General features: G+C 46.8%; 1 protein-coding gene across 1 annotated transcript in view; it reads right to left on the bottom strand.

Annotated features, from left to right (window-relative positions):
• Positions 1-20,913, bottom strand: part of LASP1 (LIM and SH3 protein 1) — a 659,855-nt gene that overhangs the window by 302,385 nt on the left and 336,557 nt on the right. The window contains exon 3 of the mRNA XM_078645624.1: positions 14,756-14,840. Within this exon, the coding sequence (XP_078501750.1) occupies positions 14,756-14,840 (85 nt within the window). The remainder of the gene's footprint in view (positions 1-14,755; positions 14,841-20,913) is intronic.

Below are 20,913 nucleotides of genomic sequence, written 5' to 3'. Positions count from 1 at the left end.
GTACTGCACCTACCACATCTCACATTTATATTAGTCCTTCAATAATTTTCCCTTCATCTGCTTCACAGAGTACATCCTAACCTGATCCAGAATTAATATAATTCTTTTGTCACTGACCAATTTATCCCTAGTGCATTGCCTTTTGACAATGGGTGTGGATACCTGGAGGCGGAGCTTGGGCATTTTGGTGTGTGGCGAGCAGATCTCTGTCTGGGATGCCCCTCATCTGAAAGGGAGAAGAACTCGAGGGTGGAGTTACCACTCATGAATCTGTTATCTCTGCCTGCTGAGCAGATCTGCGATTTGATGGTCTACTCCTGGAAGGTGTTCTGCGAGGAGATACATTTTGTGACATATGGCCCACCTCCAGATGGTCTGTGCAAACTGTGACAGCTGGACAGAGTGTCCCCCTATGTCTGTATGTAATACATTGCGGTCATGTTGTCTGTGCGTATCAGGACAGCTTTGCCGACAAGGCTTTGAGCGCTAGAAATATCACTAGAAGCTCTAGGTGATTTATGTGAAGCTGCTTTTGCTGCAGGGTCCAGATGCCTTGAATTGTGAGAGTATGGAGATGAGCTACCCAACCAGTGAACGATGTGTCTGCTGTTCGAACGGTCTGTGGAACTGGGTCAATAAAGGGCCGCCCTTTGGAAAGGTTTTTTGGATTCCACCACTGCAGAGAGCGATGTGTGGCCGTCCACCAACACTAGATCTGATATCTGACCCGGAGACGGATTCCACTGACGTGCTAAGCATTCTTGTAGGGGACACATTTGAAGTCTTGCATAGGGGACTATTAGAATGCAAAACGCCATCATCCTAGTAACTGCATGAACACTCAAGCTGACAATGAGTGCTGAGGCTAGAACTGGCAAATTAAAGTTTGAATATTGCAGATTCAGGCCGGGTTGGCACAAGCCAGAGCCTTTTGTGTATCAACAGTGGCTCCCAAGTAGGTTTGCGTGTTGGAGGGCTGGAGATGGGACAGATTTACTGTGGAGCAGTTGCACTGTTTTGTAAGTGTGTTGTAGACCATTTGCTTTTGAGTTGGCATTTGTGAGCCAGTCGTCTAAGTATGGGAAGACAATGTGCTGTCTTTGCAGATGAGCTGTGACTACTGGCAGACATTTGGTGAAAACGAATAGTTTCTTACCTGTTGGTGTAGTTTTGCAGCTTGAAGATCTTTCTGGATTCACTATGCTGTGCATTATTCCGCGGTCTAGTGGTTGGGTCCGGAATCGTAGTCTTTTCTTTGGTTTTTTTTTTTTCCGTAGCCCAGGTGGGCGTCGACGTCCCACCTTTTGGTGTCCTTCCTGTGACGTCGGCATGCTTCCTGCGGAAGTTCCCACCCTTGGGCGCAATCTTCTGATTCTTTTTTTCCCCATTTGTGTTTTGTTTCCGAACAGTATGGCAATGTTTGAATATTTGTTTCACCGCTTTTTCCTTCAAGTATGTTCAAGTCTTTGCCCCGTTTTTACCACCTCTTAATCCATTCTCATCTTTCTGGCGGAGGTGGGTGGGGTCACTAGTGAATCCAGAAAGATCTTCAAGCTGCAAAACTACACGACAGGTAAGAAACTATTCGTTTTGCAGCGTGAATCTTTCTGGATTCACTATGCTGTGCATCAACTTTGTAGCAGTTTGTTATCATTGTGGCGGCTGGGTAGAAGATGAGCTTTGATTTTTGAATATGTGTTGAAGCACCTTCTGTCCCACTTGTGCTTTTTTGTTCATTTGTATGTCCACACAGTAGTGTTTTGTGAACGTGTGCACTGAAGCCCATGTTGCCGCCAGGCATATGTCCTGAATAGGAGTGTTAGCCAGGAAGGCTATTGTTGCTCCCTTTTTCCTGGTTGAATGGGCCCGTGGCCCCTCTGCCAGTTCTTGCCCAGCTTGTTTGTGGCAGAATTGTATTGCTTGCGCGTTCCATCGTGCAATTGTCCCCTTAGTAACTGCTTTTCCCCTGAAAATGTCTGCGAATGACACAAAAAATTGTTTAGTTTTTCTGTGATCCTTAGTTCTCTCTATGTAGTGCATGACAGCTTGTCTGGCGTCCAGAGTGTGCAGTGCCCTTTCTGCGTTTTTTGTTGGTTTTTGGAAAAAACTAGGTATTTGAATAGTTTGGTTGATATGGAACTTAGACACCACCTTTGGCATAAAGTGTGGGTCCGTTCTCACCACCCATCGTTGTGAATTTGTATGTAGGGTTCTTGTAGCGTTAACGCCTGTAACTCGCTCACCCTGCGCAGCGAGGTGATTGCCACCAGGAAAGCTATCTTCAAGGTTAACACTTGTAGGGAGGCCTTATGGATCGGTTCAAAAGGCGCTTTCATGAGTTCCGTTAGTACTAGGTTGAGGTTCCACGCGGGTGCTGGTAACCTCTTTGGCGGTGCAATCCTCTTTGCCCCTTCCAAGAATCTTTTTACACTTTGTGAAGTAAAGAAGCTCTTCCAGGTCTCTCCTTTAGTGTACGCGACTATGGCTGCCAGGTGTACCATTAGCGAGGATGAGCTCAGATTAGCCTCTAGCAGGTGCGTGAGGTAATTAAGCACTGTCGAGTCTCGTCATTTTGTTGTGCAATTTTTCCTTTCTGCACCATAATGTGAACCTCTTCCATTTGGCCACGTAGCACTTCCGCGTACTAGGTCTTCTCGCCTCTCGAAGTACCTGCAGGGTGCTCTCAGGTAATTTAAGGTGTGCGAATTCTATGTCCTCAGGAGCCAGGCTGCCAGGCTGAGGCTTTCTGGTTCTGGATGCAATACCTCTCCGTTTTGCATGGAGAGAAGGTCTTGCCTCCTCCCAAATCTGTGTGGTGCACTCTGTCATCTCCATAATCTGCGAGTACCAGGTCTGTCTGGCCCACTGTGGTGCCACCAGTATCAGGGTCATGTTGCTTGTTCTGCACTTGCTGAGTACCTTGTGTATCAGGGGGATCAGCGGAAAAGCATAAGCAAATGTCTTTGACCAGCTTATCCATAGGGCATTCCCCAGTGACCCTTCCCCTGGTTGCCTGGATGCAAAGTGGTGGCATTTTGCATTCTGGCGTGTTGCAAACAGATCTATTGATGGTGTTCCCCACCTGTCGAACAGTCTCCTTGTGTCTTGGGCATTGAGCTCCCATTCGTGTGAAGCCGATGTCTGTCTGCTGAGCCAGTCCGCTTTCACGTTGTCCTTTCCTGGTAGGTGAATCGCCAGTAGATCTATTTTTAGTGGGATGGCCCATTTCCATATTTGCTGCGCTAGTTCGGACAGCGAGGCTGATTGTGTTCCTCCCTGCTTGTTTATGTAGAACATTGCTGTTGTGTGGTCTGTCTGGATCAACACTGTTTGGTTGTACAGCTTCGTCTGCAATGCCTTTAGTGCGAGGAACACGGTCTTTAGTTCCAGGTAATTGATGTGTTTGACTGCATCCGCTGGTGTCCACAGACCCCTCACTCTGAGCTTTTTCATGTGTGCTCCCCATCCCTTCTGGGATGCGTCTGTGGTGATGGTCACAGTAGGTGTTGGTGGTGTTACAGGTTTCCCTTTTGTTATGTTTCCTTTGTTCCACCATGATATCTCCTCGTGCACTGCGTGCGTTACAACCACTAGATCTTCCCAACAACCTGTAGCTTGTGACCATTGGTCCTGTAACCACTCCTGGTCTCATGTGGAGTCGTACATTCGGCACTATGTGTATGCATGAGGCCATCATGCCCATCATCTTGCTCGCCGCCCTCACTGTCAGAGGACGCCCCTTCTGGTAGAGGCGCGCCTCCTTCACCAGTGCCAGCGTTCTCTTCTCGCTGGGGAACACCTTCTCCTGTACGGTGTTGATCTGCGCACCCAGGAATTTTTTTTACTTGTTCAGGGTTCATTGAGGATTTTCCCCAGTGGATGGAGAAACCCAGGGCCATTAGTGTATCTGTCACTCGCCGTGCGTGCCGTTTGCATGTCTTGTATGATCTTGCTTTTAGTAGCCAGTCGTCCAGGTAAGGGTATATGTGAATTGATAGTGATTTCTGTTGATGACAAATCTTAGAAGATGTTTGTGCTGCCTGTTCATTGGGATGTGCAGGTAGGCATCTTTGAGGTCTATGGTGACCATGAAGTGTATCTGTGGAAGGACCTCTTGCAGGGACGTCATTTTGAATTTTTGGGTTTTTATGTATTTGTTGAGGGACCTTAGGTACAGGATGGGTCTCATTGTTTAGTCTACCTTTGGTACCAGGAAGTACGTGGAGTACACCCCCTTGTTCCTCTCTACGGGAGGTACAGGCTCATTAGCCTCCTTCAACAGGAGTTCTTGTGCTTCCCTTTGAAGTATCTCTAGTTCCTTGTTTGCTAGTGCTCTTCTTTTTGGTTTTCTGTTTGGTGGTGTATTTTCCAACTCTATGCAGTACCCGTACTGTATGGTGTTGAGAATCCATCTGTCTGTAGTTATTTTCTTCCACTCCTGGAAGAAACGGTTCAATCTTCCTTCCACCGGTGTTACGTGCTCTTGCATGTGTAGTCCGAGCCACTCCTCTTTTTTGTATGTGTGCCCTACCCCTGGAGTTGTTGAGAGGCTGTGCACTGGTAGTGTGGCAGAGTCACTTGGAGGTGGGTTGTTGTCCCCCTCTTCTGTTGTTTCCCCGGCCATTCCCCTTCCCGCGAAAGGACTGGCCCCTCTGTTGGTATTGCTAGTGTTGTTTTTGCTGGCCCTGTTGCGTTTAAGTGTCGCCCTGGTGTGACTGGTGGAAGGTCTGGTGCGACGTTCCCGGCTGGTTTCCCCCTCTCCCGTTTGGTCTCTAACGGGGTTCCTCTCTTTGTCCCTCTGAACTGCAAGGCCCCAATGGATCTTGCGGTGTCGTTTTCCTTTTTCAGCTGGGTGAGCTTTTCGTCCACTGGTGCTCCGAACAGTGTTTCGCCGGTGAACGGGGTGTTCAGGATATTGTGTTGCACCTCAGGTTTAAAACCTGATATTCCGAGCCAGGCTGGTCTCCTTTCCGTGATGCCCAGCATCATAAGTCTGCTGGCTGTGTCTGCACCGTCCAGTGCTGTTTTTAGGAAAGAATTTGCCACGTTCTTCCCCTCCTCTACCAGGTGCGTAGCTTTTTGCTGGTATTCTTGTGGGAGATGTTTGAGTAACTGGCCCGGGTCGTCCAGGATCTGGTGTTGGTGTCTGTTCAGCAGGGCGTTGGCATTGGCCATGCGTCAGTGAGTTGCGGCATTTCTCTCGATCTTACTTCCACAGTCAGGTTCATCCTTACGCTCTCCTTGTCTGGAGGTGGTCCTGACGTTGTCGGGACATTGGCTCTTTTCCTTGCTGTTGCCGCAATGATGGAGTCTGCAGTGACCGTTCCCTGGATGTAGGGTGGGTCCTTGGGGGAGTGCCTGTAATTCTTCTCCGTCCTGGGTGTGACGGGTTTACAAGTCGCCGGCTCTTTGAAGCCCTCTCTCCCTTGTCCTTTAATGCTTTCGAGCATTGGCAGGTACTGGCTCCTAGTTTGTATTGGGAGCAGTGTTTCCATGAGGAAATCCGCCTTTGGCTGTTCCTCCTCTAGTTTACTTTGAACGCTGCTGCTGCGTTCTTGACACCTTCATTGTAAAGTCCAATGTCGTCGGGCGGCGAGGGCCTCGCCGGATATGTGTCCACTCCCTCTTCTGGACTCTCGGCCTCGATGTCCTGCCACTCTAGGTCCTCTGAGTATGAGGAGCCCTGAAAGGTCCTCTGGTTGTCATCTTCCTCCTCCTCGTAGTAGGGGGTCTCTTCTCGATATTCTAGATCTTCCTGGCTTTCGGACGGTCCTTCGACCTCGAACTCTTCTTCCTCGACGAACTCGACCACCGGCGGCTTTGGCTTAGACGGGATTGTATATGCTTTCATCCTTTCGTCGAAATCTTTCTTTCGCTGCAGGATGTTCTCAATCTCTGCTTCGAGTCTTCTCTTCTTTCTTTCCATCTCGGCAGCCTGTTCAACGTCGATTAGTTGTGCCTGTCTGTCTGGCTTGATGGCGTCGAGACGGGTTTCGGCGTCGAGACGGGTTTCGGCGTCGAGACGGGTTTCGGCGTCGAGACGGGTTTCGGCGTCGAGACGGGTTTCGGGTCCTTCGTCGACGTCGAAGAGGTCTTCGGCGTCGAGCGTTCCTTTTCGTGGACGCTTTGACGACCTTGGTTGGTCGCTGCCCTTCGGCGCCTGGGAGTCCTTCTGTGAGGATACGCTGGCCCTGGGTGTTGCTGCGGACGCCGGAGCTTTTGGCGTCGGAGCTTTCAGGGTCTTGCCCTCGTTTTTTCGAGTCTTGGGCAGACTGTCGAGAGTCTTTCGGGACTTTTAGGGGCGTCGAGTCTCCTACCTTTTCTGGAGTCTTCGTATTATCGGTCTCTACGACAGTGTAGCAGTCGTCTGCTTCGGCGGCGTAATCCTCCTTGACGGTCAATAGTCCCAGGTCTCGAAGGGACGATGGTTGTCCCTTCCCCTGCATGGCGAAGTTAGCTCTCCTTTGCCTCTCTCTCTCACTCGAAGGGTCTTCGGCGTGAAGGCGGAGCAGGCGTTGCAGTCCCTGCTTTCGTGGTCGACCGGCAGGCAAAGGTTGCAAACTGGGTGCTGGTCTTTCAGCGCGTACTTGTGGTGGCAGTTCCGGCAGAATTTGAATGGTGTGTTGTCCATCTCGTGTTCAGGGGGCCCCCTGATTGCGCATTCTCTGCTGGACGTTGAAGTTCCTCGAAGATCTTCTACCTTCGTCGTTCCCTTCGATGCTGTAGTTTCTTAGTCTTAAGTCTTTTCTTCCCAAAAACTTGGTTCTTGGCTTCTCTTTTCTCCAAATCTCTGGAGCCCTTTCGGGAACGATCCAGACCCACCGGCGGAAAAAAGAATCTGAAGATGGCGCCCAAGGGTGGGAGTTTCCGCAGGAAGCATGCAGATGTCACAGGAAGGACACCAAAAGGTGGGACGTAGACGCCCACCTGGGCTACGAAAAAAAAAAAAAAAAAAAGGACTACGATTCCGGACCCATCCACTAGACCGCGGAATAATGCACAGCATAGTGAATCCAGAAAGATTCACGCTGCAAAACTCTGGGAGAAGTAGTGGTTCCGAATGGGAGCACTTTGAATTGGTAATATTGTCCCGCCACCACAAACCTGAGGTATTTGCGGTGAGCGGGTTGTATTGGGATGTGGAAGTAGTCGTCCTTTAAATCTAAAGTGGACAGACAGTCTCATTAATGAAGGAGCGGGAGCACTTGTTGGTGTCACTATACGAAAGTGGTCCGAATGGATGTATAGATTCAGGTCTTGGGAGGTCTAGTTTAGGCCTGAGAGACCCTTCTTTTTTGGGAATCATAAGGTATAGGGAGTATACACCTGCCCCTTGATATTGTTACGGGACTGGTTCTATAGCTCCTTTTTCTAACAGAGAAATTCTTGTTTGAGAAGGTTGAGGTGATCTGGTGACATTGTGTGTGATCTTGGAAGAATATTTGGGGGAGTGTCTAAATTCCAGGCAGTAACCATATTGGATAATTTGATGAACCCATCATCTGAGGTGATTATATTCCAGACGGGTAGAAACTGGGAGAGACATCCCCCGACAGGAGTGGAATGACAGGGGGTAGAAGAGGGAAGTCCCTGTTTTGTGTTTGCAGGGTAAGTGCGAGTTGAGCTGCCTTTGCCTCTTCCCTTGCCGTTGTTCCCTCTAAATCCTCCTCTAAAGTAACCTCTTGATGAGGGCGATTGATTATAGCCCTTGTAAAATGAGGAGGGATTTTCTGTTGAGGTGTTTTTGGAGCCGCCCCAGTTAAAGGAGCAACGAGGGGAGTTGCAAAGCCCCCATGGATTTAGCGACTTCCATATCTTTTTTCATCTTCTCTAAAGAAGTGTTCACTGTAGGACCGAAGAAGTGCTCCTTATCAAAGGGTTGGTTCAGAATAGAGGCTTGGACCTCAGGTTTAAACCCCGAAATTCTGAGCCAAGCACGTCTGCGTAGCAATACACTGGTGTTGACTGCACGAGCTGCGGTGTCTGATGCATCTAAAGTGCATCTAATAGACATGTTGGAAATGAATTTCCCCTCCTGAATTAGGTCGTTGGCTTTAGTTTTGTGCTTGTCGGATAAAACCTGCATTCATTTTTCTAGCTCATCATAATGAGCTCTGTCTTAGCGAGATAGAAGAGCCTGTGCTTTTGCAAATGGTCAGTGATTGGCTGCTTGCAATGCTATTCTTTTGCCTGAGGCATCTATCAATTTAGACTCCTTATCAGGAGAAGGGGCATCTCCTTTGGTTTGTGAGTTTTGCACGAGTTAGAGACTACAAGGGAGTCTAATGGAAGTTGACCCTTGATGTAAGTAGGGTCAGTAGGCGCTAGATTGTATTTTATCTCTATTCTGAGCGTGATAATACTTGCCCGCACATGGTCTTTAAAATGTCATCAGTATGTTTAAGTATTCCCACAAACTTAGGCAGTGTTTGTGCTGATCTCTGAGAGGAACTCGAGGTCTCAAATAGAAAATCTTAAAGAGCCTCTTTATGTAATTCCACCCCATGGGATTGAGCAGCCCTATTAAGTAGCCCTATTAAGTAGCTCTATATACCCTATGTTGTCATCAGGTGGTGAGGGTTTGAAAGGGTATAAATCTGGATTGTTATCTATGTTCGGATCTGTATTATAGTCCTACCTGGGGTCAATAATGTCCTGTGGTCTATCTTCATCCCCATTCCCTTCATCTAGTGGATCAGGTGGTTGTGGGGGATTTGCAGGTTTGATGAGCAAATTTGGGTCAATGGGCTAAGGAGGTGTAATGGGAGGAGAAGGGTTAGTACCCACATTCTTGCGTTTCAAAGGGATGTGGCCTCTTTTCTCTGGAAGTTTTGCATGGATGTGTAAAGGGATGGGGAGTACGACGTGCTTAGATTTTGATGCCCGAAGGTTTTAGTTTTGCTCCGGAATGGGGCAGACTCAATCCCGAGCCAAAACGCTTTGGTTTGTGTTTTGGTGCCAGGCCAGGCGGCAGTGCGGCCAAAACTTTCTCAGTGCTGACCATGGCCCGAGGGCAGAGGAGGGACCGGAGGCTTTTTTCTTTGACAAGTGTTGGGGCAGGGGGGTGTCGATACCCACGGTACGCTGACCGGAATCTTCCTTTAAGATGTCTGGTGAGGAGCCGCTTTGTGGATGCATTTCATGACGTTGAGCCAGTCACGGAGCGTCTTCTCGGATCTAAATGATGGGCAAGCGTCTCAATCTTGTTCGTCATGTTCCGGAGATAAACAGAGGTTGCCCATTTCGTGCAAGTCATTGCATGGAAACTTAGCGCAACACCCGGGACAGAGTTTGAATGGAGTCAGTTCCATCGAGTGCTAGCAAACACGATGCGGGTAGGCCCAACAGCCCTCCACAAATCTTCTAATCGAGGACTTTGAGTCATAACGATACGCGGAGAATGGGAAACACGATTGAGAAACAATACCACTGTGCAGAGGGGAACCCGAGAAACCGTGTCGAACCAGAGCGCTGCAATTCACATCCGAAAACATTGTTAGATAGTTTTTTTACGCCATCGAAGTCAATGCTCATGCGCACTATCACCAAAAGGATGACACCTACCTCGGGACTGGAAAAGACTTCTTCGAAACAAAACAAAGTGCAAACATCCGGACCCAACACTAGATGGAAGGCTATGCAAAGCATGTGATCTACAGCTCACATGCCACGAACATATTTTTTCAGGCAATGAAGGCGGTTGTCTCCTACAGTGGGAATAAATAAAAAAATGGACAATGGCCCAGGTAATAAAGAGAAACAGGATGTACGTTTATGTGGGAAGGGCATCATTGCGACACCTTTAAATGGCATATGTAAAGATCAAGAGCACAGCCAAACAGTTAAAGGAAGAACCACAATAGGATTTTCAGCAAAGTTACTACGTTTTGCTTAGGTGTGCTTCAAAATCGAAATTATTAAAAAAATAATTGGGTTTTTATAGGCAGGGGTTTACTTCAAGTCTTTAGCAACATATTACTGACTATGAAGAGTGTTGGGCACCCCCGCAAAAAAGGAGAAATTCAGTATTTATGAATGTTTTAAAGGTGTGCTAATAGAAAAGACATGCTTTCCGAGAGGAGAGTGGGATAAAAAATAGATATTTGTGGAAAGTAAGAAGAGAAGACGTTCCAAAAACTCAATCAAACCAAAGGTGAAGAAGCAATGCTGTGATAGGTTAGAAGTTTGGAATTTAAAATAAGTAGTTAGTAAAGGCTGGCTTTGAGGTGAGGAAATATTCTGAGGAGATAAACAAGACAAGCGAGAGCGATACCGTGGGGACAAAGATCAGGAGAAGGATGTTTGTTAGAGGTAGAAAGCATGAATAAAAACATGGCTGTTGTGAGATTATGAAGAGGGAAAGGTTGGAATCAAGAGACCTGGCTAGTGACAGATTGAAAACAAGAATAAAACTGAGGAGAGTTTGAGGGCACACATGACTTAAGTTGGAAGAAGTAGATATGAGAGAATAAAGGACTGGAATAGAAGGATTTCAGTGTAGTTTAAACCACTGATGAAAAGGGAGACTGATGTTAAAGTGAGATTACACTACCCAGCCTGTCCCCCATAGACACTCCAAAAATGTTCTTCACAAGGTGGAAGCAGGAATACTTTACACATTTTGGAACAACGCAACATCACCATGTTGTACAGCATTCTATTCTCTAAGTAACTTAAGAGCACATAGCTATCTGTAGGCATCCCAGTGCTAATCAGTACCAGTCAGGGTGGCCGGAGAACACCAAGGGCGGCAGCTGTCGAAAAATTTCCAGGTTGGGTGACCGTAAAGTGAGGGGTTAGGAATCCAGAGCTTGGCAACGTTATATCTGAAGAACCAGCCTCCACTACTGACTTTTTTGATGGAGGGAACCACAGCACATTGAGAATAGATGGATCACAAATTTCTACCAGGAGTGTAGGGGGAGAACAGCAGGCCTTTATCAAAGAATTCCCTCTGAGCTAGAGAGTGGGCTTTAAATGTAATCCTCTGGGTTACCGTGAGCCAGTAGAGGGACATCAGCTTGCCAGGCAGATTCGTGCCAAGGGATATTGTGAAGAGCGGTGTGCCTGACCTTAAAATGGCGCCCTGCGAGAGACACTGTTTAAGCGGCTACGAAATTAAGAAAACGGGACGAACTGTATAGGGCAACAGAGTCACTTGATAGCACACATGGCTGATGAGCACACTGGTGCCTCTCCACAAGCCTGCCCAGAAATTTCAATAATAAACCACAATCTCAGAGAAAGATTGTGTCACACTGCTTCTGCCCCATGCCTCTTGGCACCAGTTTGACATCCGGGCAGTCTATAGTCTCTCGCAAGCAGGGCTTTATCATGGTGGAGATCTATCCACCTCATCTACGCTTACACAAGGATTTACACAGGCCCGGTCCTGATGTGCCTGACTCTAAAATGGCGGCCTCCGCTGCCTTCGATTCTCTGGCAGCCACTATGACAGACCTTCTCTGATACCGAGCTGGACTACGCCAAGCATCTCCATCTCCACCTACACGTTCATTTCCGCAGCAACGGCATCCAGCTGGGATGTTTTCCTGAGCGGGGAGTCCCAGCAGGGTGGTCTATCCTCTAATCACTCAACTCCCTCTCTGGCTTGTTTCTATGCCCTCCCCTTCCACCTTCTTCTTTTACTTCTATCCTCGTAGCCTATAATTCTATTCTAAACTGTTTTTTCCCCGAATGTTGAGACCTGAGCAACATGGCTGATGCACGACAGTACAATACAGCCCCCAGACAGGAGATACGTGCCTCTGTCTGTTCAAACCTTATGCACCTTATGCAACCTTCCCCCCTCTCCGCTCCTACTCTTTCCAGCTTCTGTCCTCTGCCCTCACATGCCCTTGCGCCCTTTGTCCCCACCCTGTTTTTCTGTGAACCTTAAGACAGACTTCCTTTTGTCTCTATGGTTGTCTCTTCCCTTATCCTCACTCCCTCTCCTCCCTCACCCCCCACTACTTTCTCTCGCCTTCCACTCCTCCCCTAATTGTATTGCTGATTGTTTGATTTAATGTTTACTTGTTGATCATCTTCTAGTATATTGTTGAACCACATTGTTGCACTTCCTGTCGTCTCTCCTATCGTCTCCTACCGCATCCTCACTATTTATGTCTCTCCCTCCCTCCTCTCTCAATGTTTTGAGACTGAACTATTTTGTCTGATGCCCAATGGAGCTACTTGGTTTAGTTATAGGGGAGATGGGCCTTGGATTCCCTCCTTGGTCGTCACCTACCCAGTCGGTCTTTAGGCATACTTCTTTTCGTCTCTCATTGTCTCTTCCCTAGCCCCTATTCCTCTCTCCCCTGAATCTCTCCCCTTGCCTGCTACTCTGCCTACCCCCTGTCCTTTGTGCCCTTTGACTAAGCACTCCTTCGTCCCTTGTTGGGGAAAGATCCAATATTTATACTCTGGAGTCTCAGCGAACCCGCTGAGTGATTCCACTGTGCCAAGGGAGCCACACACACTTGAGGTATGGTATGGCACCCCTTGGAAAAGCACTCCCTCTCCCCTTTTTGGGGAAGGATCCAGTATGTAGACCTTGGAGTCTCCGAGACCTCTCTGAGAGAGTCCACTGCGTAAAGGGAGCCTCTCGCAATAGAGATAGGGAAGGGATACCACTTCCCTTGGGATCACAACTTACTGGACTTTGGACGTTGCCTTGACTCGTCTACCGGTTTGTGTCCCCGTCACCCTTCCCCTCTTCTCCCCATGCTGTGTCTCTCACCCTCCCCTCCTCTTTCCCACCTTCATTATCTGTCTACTTCCCCTACTCCAACCCCCCCCTGAATCTTTCACCTTGCCTTCTTTTCCCCTTACGTATTTGTGCTTATTGTTTTTCTCGACCTTACAAGTAACTATGTTGCCATGCTCTAAGAACTGTGTAACCTTTGTAACGATGTAACCTGTAACTATGATCTGATGCTCATGTAAAGCGCTCTGATACCTCCGGGTCTAGCCAGCGCTGTATAAAACTTTTAAAATAAATAAATAAATAAATAAAAACCTGAGCCACGGAGTTCTGCGCAATCTAGGTACAATGCGTTTCCACAGTCCAGACGAGAAAGAATGAGTGTCTGAACCACAATTCTTTTGAAGGATTGGGGAATCAAGTGCAAAATGTTCCTGAGCATCCTAATGATGCCATAGCAGGTTGCAGCTAGTTTTATGGCTTGAGTTTCCATGGTCAAGTAATTGTCTAGCCATAACCCCAAACTTTTTATGCATGACCTGAGGGTTGACGGTGTACCCAGAGAGACCGGCCATCCCAGGCGAAGGTTAAGGAAGTTAACTAAATCATAAGCTCGGTCTTCTCAGTTTCAGGACAGAATTGTTCACCCAGTTAAATAATTCCTCTAGACAGGGACCTAGGGCTGGAGAACGGGGGATCTTGATTTTGAGAGAGAGCAAAGACTAGCTGAGTTTCGTCAGCATATGAGATTAAGGAAATCCCAAATGGCAGGACGATATCCGACAGCGGATGCATGTACAAAAATAAACAGAGTAGGACTCAAAGATGAGCGCCTTGAGGTACTCTGCAATTCAGTGGAAAAATGTCTGAAGTGTACCTTCCCTCAAGGACCTGAAATATCCTGTTACTGAGGAAGGATTGAAGCCAGAAGAGGACACTCTTGCGCTGCCAATTCTGTTAAGAATATAATGACTGGCCGTGTCAAATGTTAAGGTCGTGGAGAATAATAGTCCCTGATCCTTCCAAATCCAGCAGCATTTTGGCCTCCTCAACAACTGCCCATGGATTGTCTCAGTGCCATGGTTAAGTCTGAACCTGATCTGGGTGGGGTGGAGACTATTATGGTCCTCAAGCTATTCTGTCAGTGAGAAGCAACGAAATTGGCCAATAGTATCAAGAATCCAAGTTAAATTTTTTAGAAAATGCTACAGTAGTTGTAGTTTTGATACACATCTTGCCAATCATGTGTTATATACATGCTAATAGTTTTACCAGAAGGATGCTGCGGATAGCATTCCCCCTGCTGGATCGTTTGGCATATAACAGGGTACCAGGTTAAACAGTGTGCGCATAAACCTACTACACAGCATAGCGTTAGTGACTTGGGTTGGGATACTTTGAGATCGTGGTAGTTTAAACACAATTGTAAAAGCTGTCTGAGAGAATACATCTGGTTTCCTCTAAAAGTGAGGTCCAAATCACTAACTTTTCCTGAAAAAGTGAAGTTGAGGATTGTTGGCGTGCAGAGGAGTTCTAGGTGCCCCCTGTAGTGTACACTTATGGATGAAAATTAGGTATGGCACAGCACACAGCCAGGCAAATGGTATATGGCTTTCCGAAACAGCAGTAACTGCCTATAGACCATGATCTGAGGAATCTTAGCATTGATCCCATGTGATCATATTTTACAGTGTTGAAAAAAACCTGGCTGTTGCATGCAGGACTGCTTTGAGGAGTATAAAACTTAGAACAAGAGGACCTGCAACATAAGAAACAGTACTTGTGCCGCATCTTGCACTGATTGCACAGTGAAACAGAGTTGGGATTAAAATACTCAGTTATTCTAACTGCAAGTGTATACTTACTCCAGCTGAACAGTTCTGGAATAAACAAAGGCCTTATGTTTCTTGGCATTTGGCTTAAGCAACGGATGTGCTTTCATTTAATTGACAGTGAGTTTGTTGTTAATCAGAAATAGACTATACAGTACTACATTAAAAGTAGCAATACAATCTTAAACATTGAAGCATACTATACAATGGATGGTCTTACCTGAGACTGCATCTCACTCTGCTGTTTTAGTCGCAGGTTTTCGGGAGTGTCTGCCACCATGGTGTATGACTGCTTCGGGTAGTGTCTGAAAACAAGAAATGAAGGTCTTAAATTTTCAATCAAGCGACTGCATAAATTCAAAGTCAAATTACTACTGCAATGGATCAGCCAATTCTAAACTAACTACTTTAAAAGAACAGTGTTACGATGAATGCTTACTATGAGTTGGAAAAAGAAACAATAGATGGATGGAAAGCTTTGATATATATTAGCCAATGCATATTACTCTGGCCGCAATCCAAATTATTTTTTCTGCACTCTTTACCACTCCACATAGAGTCCAGTCATATGCAACTCTGATTTAGGCCTGTTCTAACAGGAAGGTCCAGCCCAAACTGCTAGGACAGGTTACCTCTAGATGGGAACAGAAGCCATCTATGCCAGGTTTTGGCCTACTTCAACCTCATCACTGAGGTGCATCTCAAGTCCAATGGCATAGTGAACATGGGAACTAGGTCTGATGAGCAGTAGCATAACTATGCACCACTAAAACCTAATAAAAAAAATAAAGACACTAATACTACCTTCCACAATTCATATCCCTTCCAACAATCATGTTCAGTACTCTCAGGGGGTAAGGCAAAGTGTCAATACTGGAGTCATTTCCCCACAGAGGACATCAAGTCATTCATATGTTGATCTTAAGGATGCAGAGCATAACTGCTTTAAATGATTGCAATGAAAGACTCCCTGTAAACTGTTGCAAATTAAACCTAAAACTGCATGTAGGATGCAGCGGATAGCTTGAAGAACCCCACAATGCAATGCACAAGAAAACATTGATCAACCCACAACCTAACAAGCTACTGTTGTGGCTCCATCAGAAGTATTTTCAGAGGACAAAAAAATGTCGAAACAAAATTAAGGTGATTAGCGCATTTATTTCAAATATGTACAAAACAAAGTCCCTAGAATGGGTGTATCCATCCCTGAATATGAAGAACCCAATTCGTGTTTAGCAAGAACATCTCACTGTCCTGTAAGTGGAATTTACATTACTTTTATTTTTTGGGAATGAAGGGTCCTGAGAATAAAACACCCAACACCCTGATCATTCCACTGGGTAAGCTTTAGACTTTAAAGAAGATTACACTGGAGATGAACCAAGATGTAAGGCAACTTTCCTGCATCCACTGAATAGAATCTTAAGCACATCCCTCATAAGCAGAAGAGAAAGTAAACCAGGAGAATGCACTCTACTCAAACATTTTTCAATGAACCCTTAACCCACCTGGTCATCAACCCTGCCACAGAATTCAAGACTATCTATAACTATCTTTCAGGAGGATAATTGAACTGCAAATTCCGCACCTTGTGAATATTCCCCATACGTCAAACTGGATCCGGAAACTTTCAGAGCAGCTCTATTCTTTGACACTAGGAGATGTCATTCCTCTCTGAGCAAATGTCACACTGCTCCGCAAGGGATGAGGGGAGCCATATAAAAGCACCAGTACTGCATTCTGACATCAGTTGCTTTCTAGGCTGTCAGCACCCTCAGACATCGAGACCATCACAAATTGGTATGACTTTGGTGCAAAGTTCTAGATTGGAACCTCTTTTAGATGTAAAAGAGTCCAAGACGGAGGGTCGGTGAAGCATCTGCGGATAGATAGAGCATCCAACAAAAAGATTGTTACCGAAAGTAACTAACTTGCTCTGGCAGATACTTCTACTACAGATTCCTCACTTTGTGAATAGATACCGATATAACAGTAACTTCTAAAATCGCATGTCTGAACAGGCTCAGAGAAAAAGTCTTGCAGGACCAAGCGTGCAAAATGCCCTGCTCGATTTACCAGACTGTCAAGGCAGTCGTGCTCTGTAAACACATGTACCAATGCGCACCTGTACAGGTGCTCGCCATGCTAACACTGTGGTAGCAGCTTTGGCCCTGGTGGGATGAGTACACAAGCCTTTTGAGGGATTATTTTCCAACAGTAAAGCACCGATCTTAAGGCAGAGAACAATCCTTTGAGAGATGCTGCATACATTTTTGCACTGTTTTACCCTGCATTGCTTCAGCCTTTAATCCACTCAGTGTGCCTTTCTACATCAGATATAGAGGCTCTTTTAGTATCCAATTCATGGAGTCTCTTTTCCTCCTGAGGGGGATCAGGTGGGGCAAAGAATGCCAGAAGGGCAATGGCCTGGCCGACAAGAAAGGGCAAAACTACTTTTGAAAGAAAGTAAGCAGAGGTTTTCAAAACCAACTTATCAGGGAAGAAGGTGGATTTCCATAAGAGCCTGAAGTTCTCACAAATCCAGGTGATGTGATAGAGAGGAGGAAGACTGCCTTTAAAGACAAAAGTCTCAAGGAATAACTGTGCAACGGCTAAGATAGGTACACATCTAGAATGTGAGAACAAAATTCAAGTCACAATGGGGCATCACAAAGGGCTTCAGTGGAAGTGCAAACCTTTCAGAAACTGCATCATAACTGGCGATTTGAATAAAGATGGCGGATCCAGCAACCACAGGAAGGACTAAAGAGAATTTAATAGTCCTCAAAGCTTGTACTTGCAGGCTAGGGATAAAACAAACAAAATGTCGAGAACTTTGCATGCAAAAGGTCAATTTGTCAGGTGCAGCACCAATCCACAAACCTGTACCAATAGCTGGCATACAATGATTTAGTGGAGGGACGACTAGCCCCAAAGAGGGCAATGACCTAGGCATGCATGTTAAAGGAGGTCAACTGTCTTAACTCCATCTCCATGCATGGAGAAGTTTAGTGTGAAGGCCAGGGTGCAACACCCAGCGCTACAGCAACAACAGAAGATCCTCCTGAAGGAGCAGCTTGATCAGTGGACCCATGCTCATGCCCAGGAAGTTCTGGGTACCACATTCTCCTGGCCCAATCCGGTGCCACAGAATGACTTCGGCCTGATGGTTAGAGTTAGTGTCAGGAAAGCATACAAGAGTCCTGAGCTCCACTCTAGATGTAAAGTGTTTCAGCAACAGCTGCTTTGGAAACTCTGGTTGGCAGAAGTGCGGACATAGTGCATTTTCAGCAGTGGCGAAAATATTTAGCCAGTGTTCTCCCCACTGCTGGAAGACTGCAACTGCCACTTGTGCTATACTAGACGGCTGCTCTTGTGTTTCGGTTGAGTTCATCTGCCCTGCTGTTTAAAGATACCACCAGGTGGTTCATCACCAGAAAAAATCCCTTTGCAGTACAACCACTTCCAGAGATGCAGTGCCTCCTGGCACAGGGCTCAGGAATCCACTCAGTCCTGCTTGCTGCAGTACCAGATGTTAGTGTTTCTGAAACATTTTGATGGTGGACCAGGGGGCCTTTAACGCCAAACGAATTGCCCTCACCTCCAACAAGTTGACCGCTGATATTCATCTATCCCAGAAAGCCTCCCTAACCCAGAAGTGGTGCATTTGTGACCATCATCTGTACTGGGTAGGGCAAGGAGACGGGCCCAGCATTGTCCAGCAGCCAACATTGCAGATCTTTTGTAGTCTCCCTGAGAACCTGGATACAATCCAACATAGTTCGCTGATGTGGTGTCCACTGGGATTTTAGATCCCACTGCAGAACCCTAAAGTGCTAAGTAGAATGCATCGTCAATAGGATCAGGAGGTCAGCAATCCAAGCAGCCTTAAAATAATCCACTCTGATTCACGATAGAGGTTGAGATCATAGCCTGAGTGTCCTGAACTCTCCGTTCCAGGGGAAAGGCACATAACTACCATTTCCAGAATGCATTCAAAGAATGAGCGTCTGCAAAAAAAGTCAGCCATTTCTTCAGCTCATTGATAGTGAATTCCAATGAGGTTAGGAGGATTGCTGTTATTAGGAGGTGATTAATAAATATGTGATGAGTCAGCTTTCAACAGCCAGTCAATAAGGTATGAAAGACTGATACCCACGACCTCCCGAGATGTGCTGCGACCACTTCCATCTCTTTTGTGAACACCTGAGGGGTACAGGAGAGCCAAAAAGAGACCACTGTAAACTGAGAAAGCTCCTGGCCCATTGTCAACCGCAGGTAGTGCCTATGAGCCTGCAGAATGGGGATATGAAAAGCGCCTTGCAGTCCAACGCCAACATCCCGTTTACAGGGTAGACAGGACCTGGGCTAGCGCAAGCACCTTGAAAATGTTCTTGCACAGGAAGATGTGAAGATCTAAAATAGGACGGAGGCCTCCGTACTTCGGAGCACGGAAGTAGCAGGAGTAACACGCAGTTCCTACTTTCTTTAGCCTTTTTGATTGATTGATTGATTGATTGCTTTATTTCGATATGCATATATCATAAAAGCAGTACAAAAGATAAAAACAGCATGTCGAAAAAAAGTATGACTGTACATTTGGTGAAAGAATAAAACACATTAGATCAGCATAAATTAATTAAAAAAGAGGATTAAATTGATATGGACAGTCTTCTATGTCTAATCAACCAAGCCCATTTTAAAAACTTAGCAACAGCACAAACAAAGGGAGGGGCTGTGTTGGTTAAAAGAATCCGGAGGGCAACAGAGTGCTGGCGGGTACCCAGTTCTCTGCAGATAGGACCAAGCCAACGTGATCTGGGGCGACCATAGTCCGGGCATTCGAAAAGAAAGTGTGGCACCGTCTCTGGTTTATCGGGACAAAGAGCACAGAAGCATGATGGGGGCTGGGGTTTATTCCACCTGGAGCAGAAGTCGGCCAAGGGTAGGGTTCCTAACCGGAATTTGATGTACAAGGACCGATCCATGGCAATTGTTATTATGTCCATGTACGGCTCGTAGGTGACAACATCTTTTAACAACAGAAAAGCTGCGGTGGTTTTGCAGTGCTGCTGGCTACTGATGCGCTTCACACAAACCCACTCCCAAAAAAGTTTTTTAAGGTCTCCTTCGGGGGAGCGGAGTGGCTATGCCAGCAGGAGTCCAGGCCTAAGTCCCCTAAAAGATGTTTAATGTCCTTCAGCCATTTAATGCTATGCCAACCGTCGGAGTGCATCACCTCAGCTAGACCATTGGCATAAGATTTTAGCTCAGGAACCCTCCACAGACGAGCCCAGAGCAAGAGGGGTCGAAGACGGGCCTGATCCCTTATAGCTTTGCAGCCAGTATCCATGAGCACTGGGATAGTCGGGCTACTCGATGGGATGGCAAGGAGATCTTTGATGAATTTGTTTTCGGCCTTGCTCAGTAAGTCCACTTTACCCAGGCCCCACAATTCGGCTCCATAGAGTGACGCAGGGACCGCACGTGCTTTGTATATGTCTAGTAGAGGGGCAACACAGTGTTTTGTTGAGTTGTTAAACTCCTTGAGGAGGGCCCCCCCCACCCTTTTGTGGGCCATTGTCATTTTATTGATGTGGGCGGTCCAGCTCATCGCGTCGTTAAGTCGAATTCCCAAGTAGTCGAATTCTGCCACTCTTTCAAGGGGTATGGAGTTCAGAATGGGAGGGCGGCCAAGTTTGCGTGGTGGGTGCATAACTAGGTACTTGGTTTTTTCCACGTTGATGACCAGTCCCTTGGTGGTGCAAAAGTCCTGAAAGCGGTTCAGAAGTGTCTGGAGACCTTGGGGGGTTTTAGAGATGAGGAGGGTGTCGTCGGCGAACAGCAAAGTTGGAATTTTTACACCTCCCAGAGTGGGAGCGTCTGCTGGTTCGCCGAGTAGATGATCTACCACTCCATTAATATAGAGGGAGAATAGGGTGGGGGCCAGGACACAACCCTGCCTTACTCCCCTCTCGACCCTGATCTTATCGGTCTTTTCCCCGTTCAGCCCCCATCTGACCTGAGCATAGGTGTTGGTGTGCAGTTTAATAAGGAGGTTTAGTATATTCGGGGGCATCCCTAGTCCGTGAAGCACCCTCCAAAGTTCCTCCCTAGGTACCAGGTCAAAGGCAGTCTTTAGGTCAATAAAGGCCAAGTAAAGACTGCCTTTGCCCAGTTCCACCACCTTCCAGTATAGTAACAGGAGCCTAAAGACCTGTTCGATAGTTCCTGTACCTGAACGGAACCCAGCTTGCATATCGGACAGGATGTGGTTATCGTCCACCCATTGGGAAATCCTCCCCAAAATGGCTTTCCCCGCCAGTTTCTGGCTCGAGTCTATTAGGCTTATAGGCCTATAATTCCCAGGTAGAT

Source organism: Lissotriton helveticus, chromosome 5_1, assembly GCF_964261635.1.
Source record: "Lissotriton helveticus chromosome 5_1, aLisHel1.1, whole genome shotgun sequence".
In the NCBI taxonomy this organism is placed as follows: Eukaryota; Metazoa; Chordata; class Amphibia; order Caudata; family Salamandridae; genus Lissotriton; species Lissotriton helveticus.
This window is presented reverse-complemented; position numbering and strand designations above follow the sequence as displayed.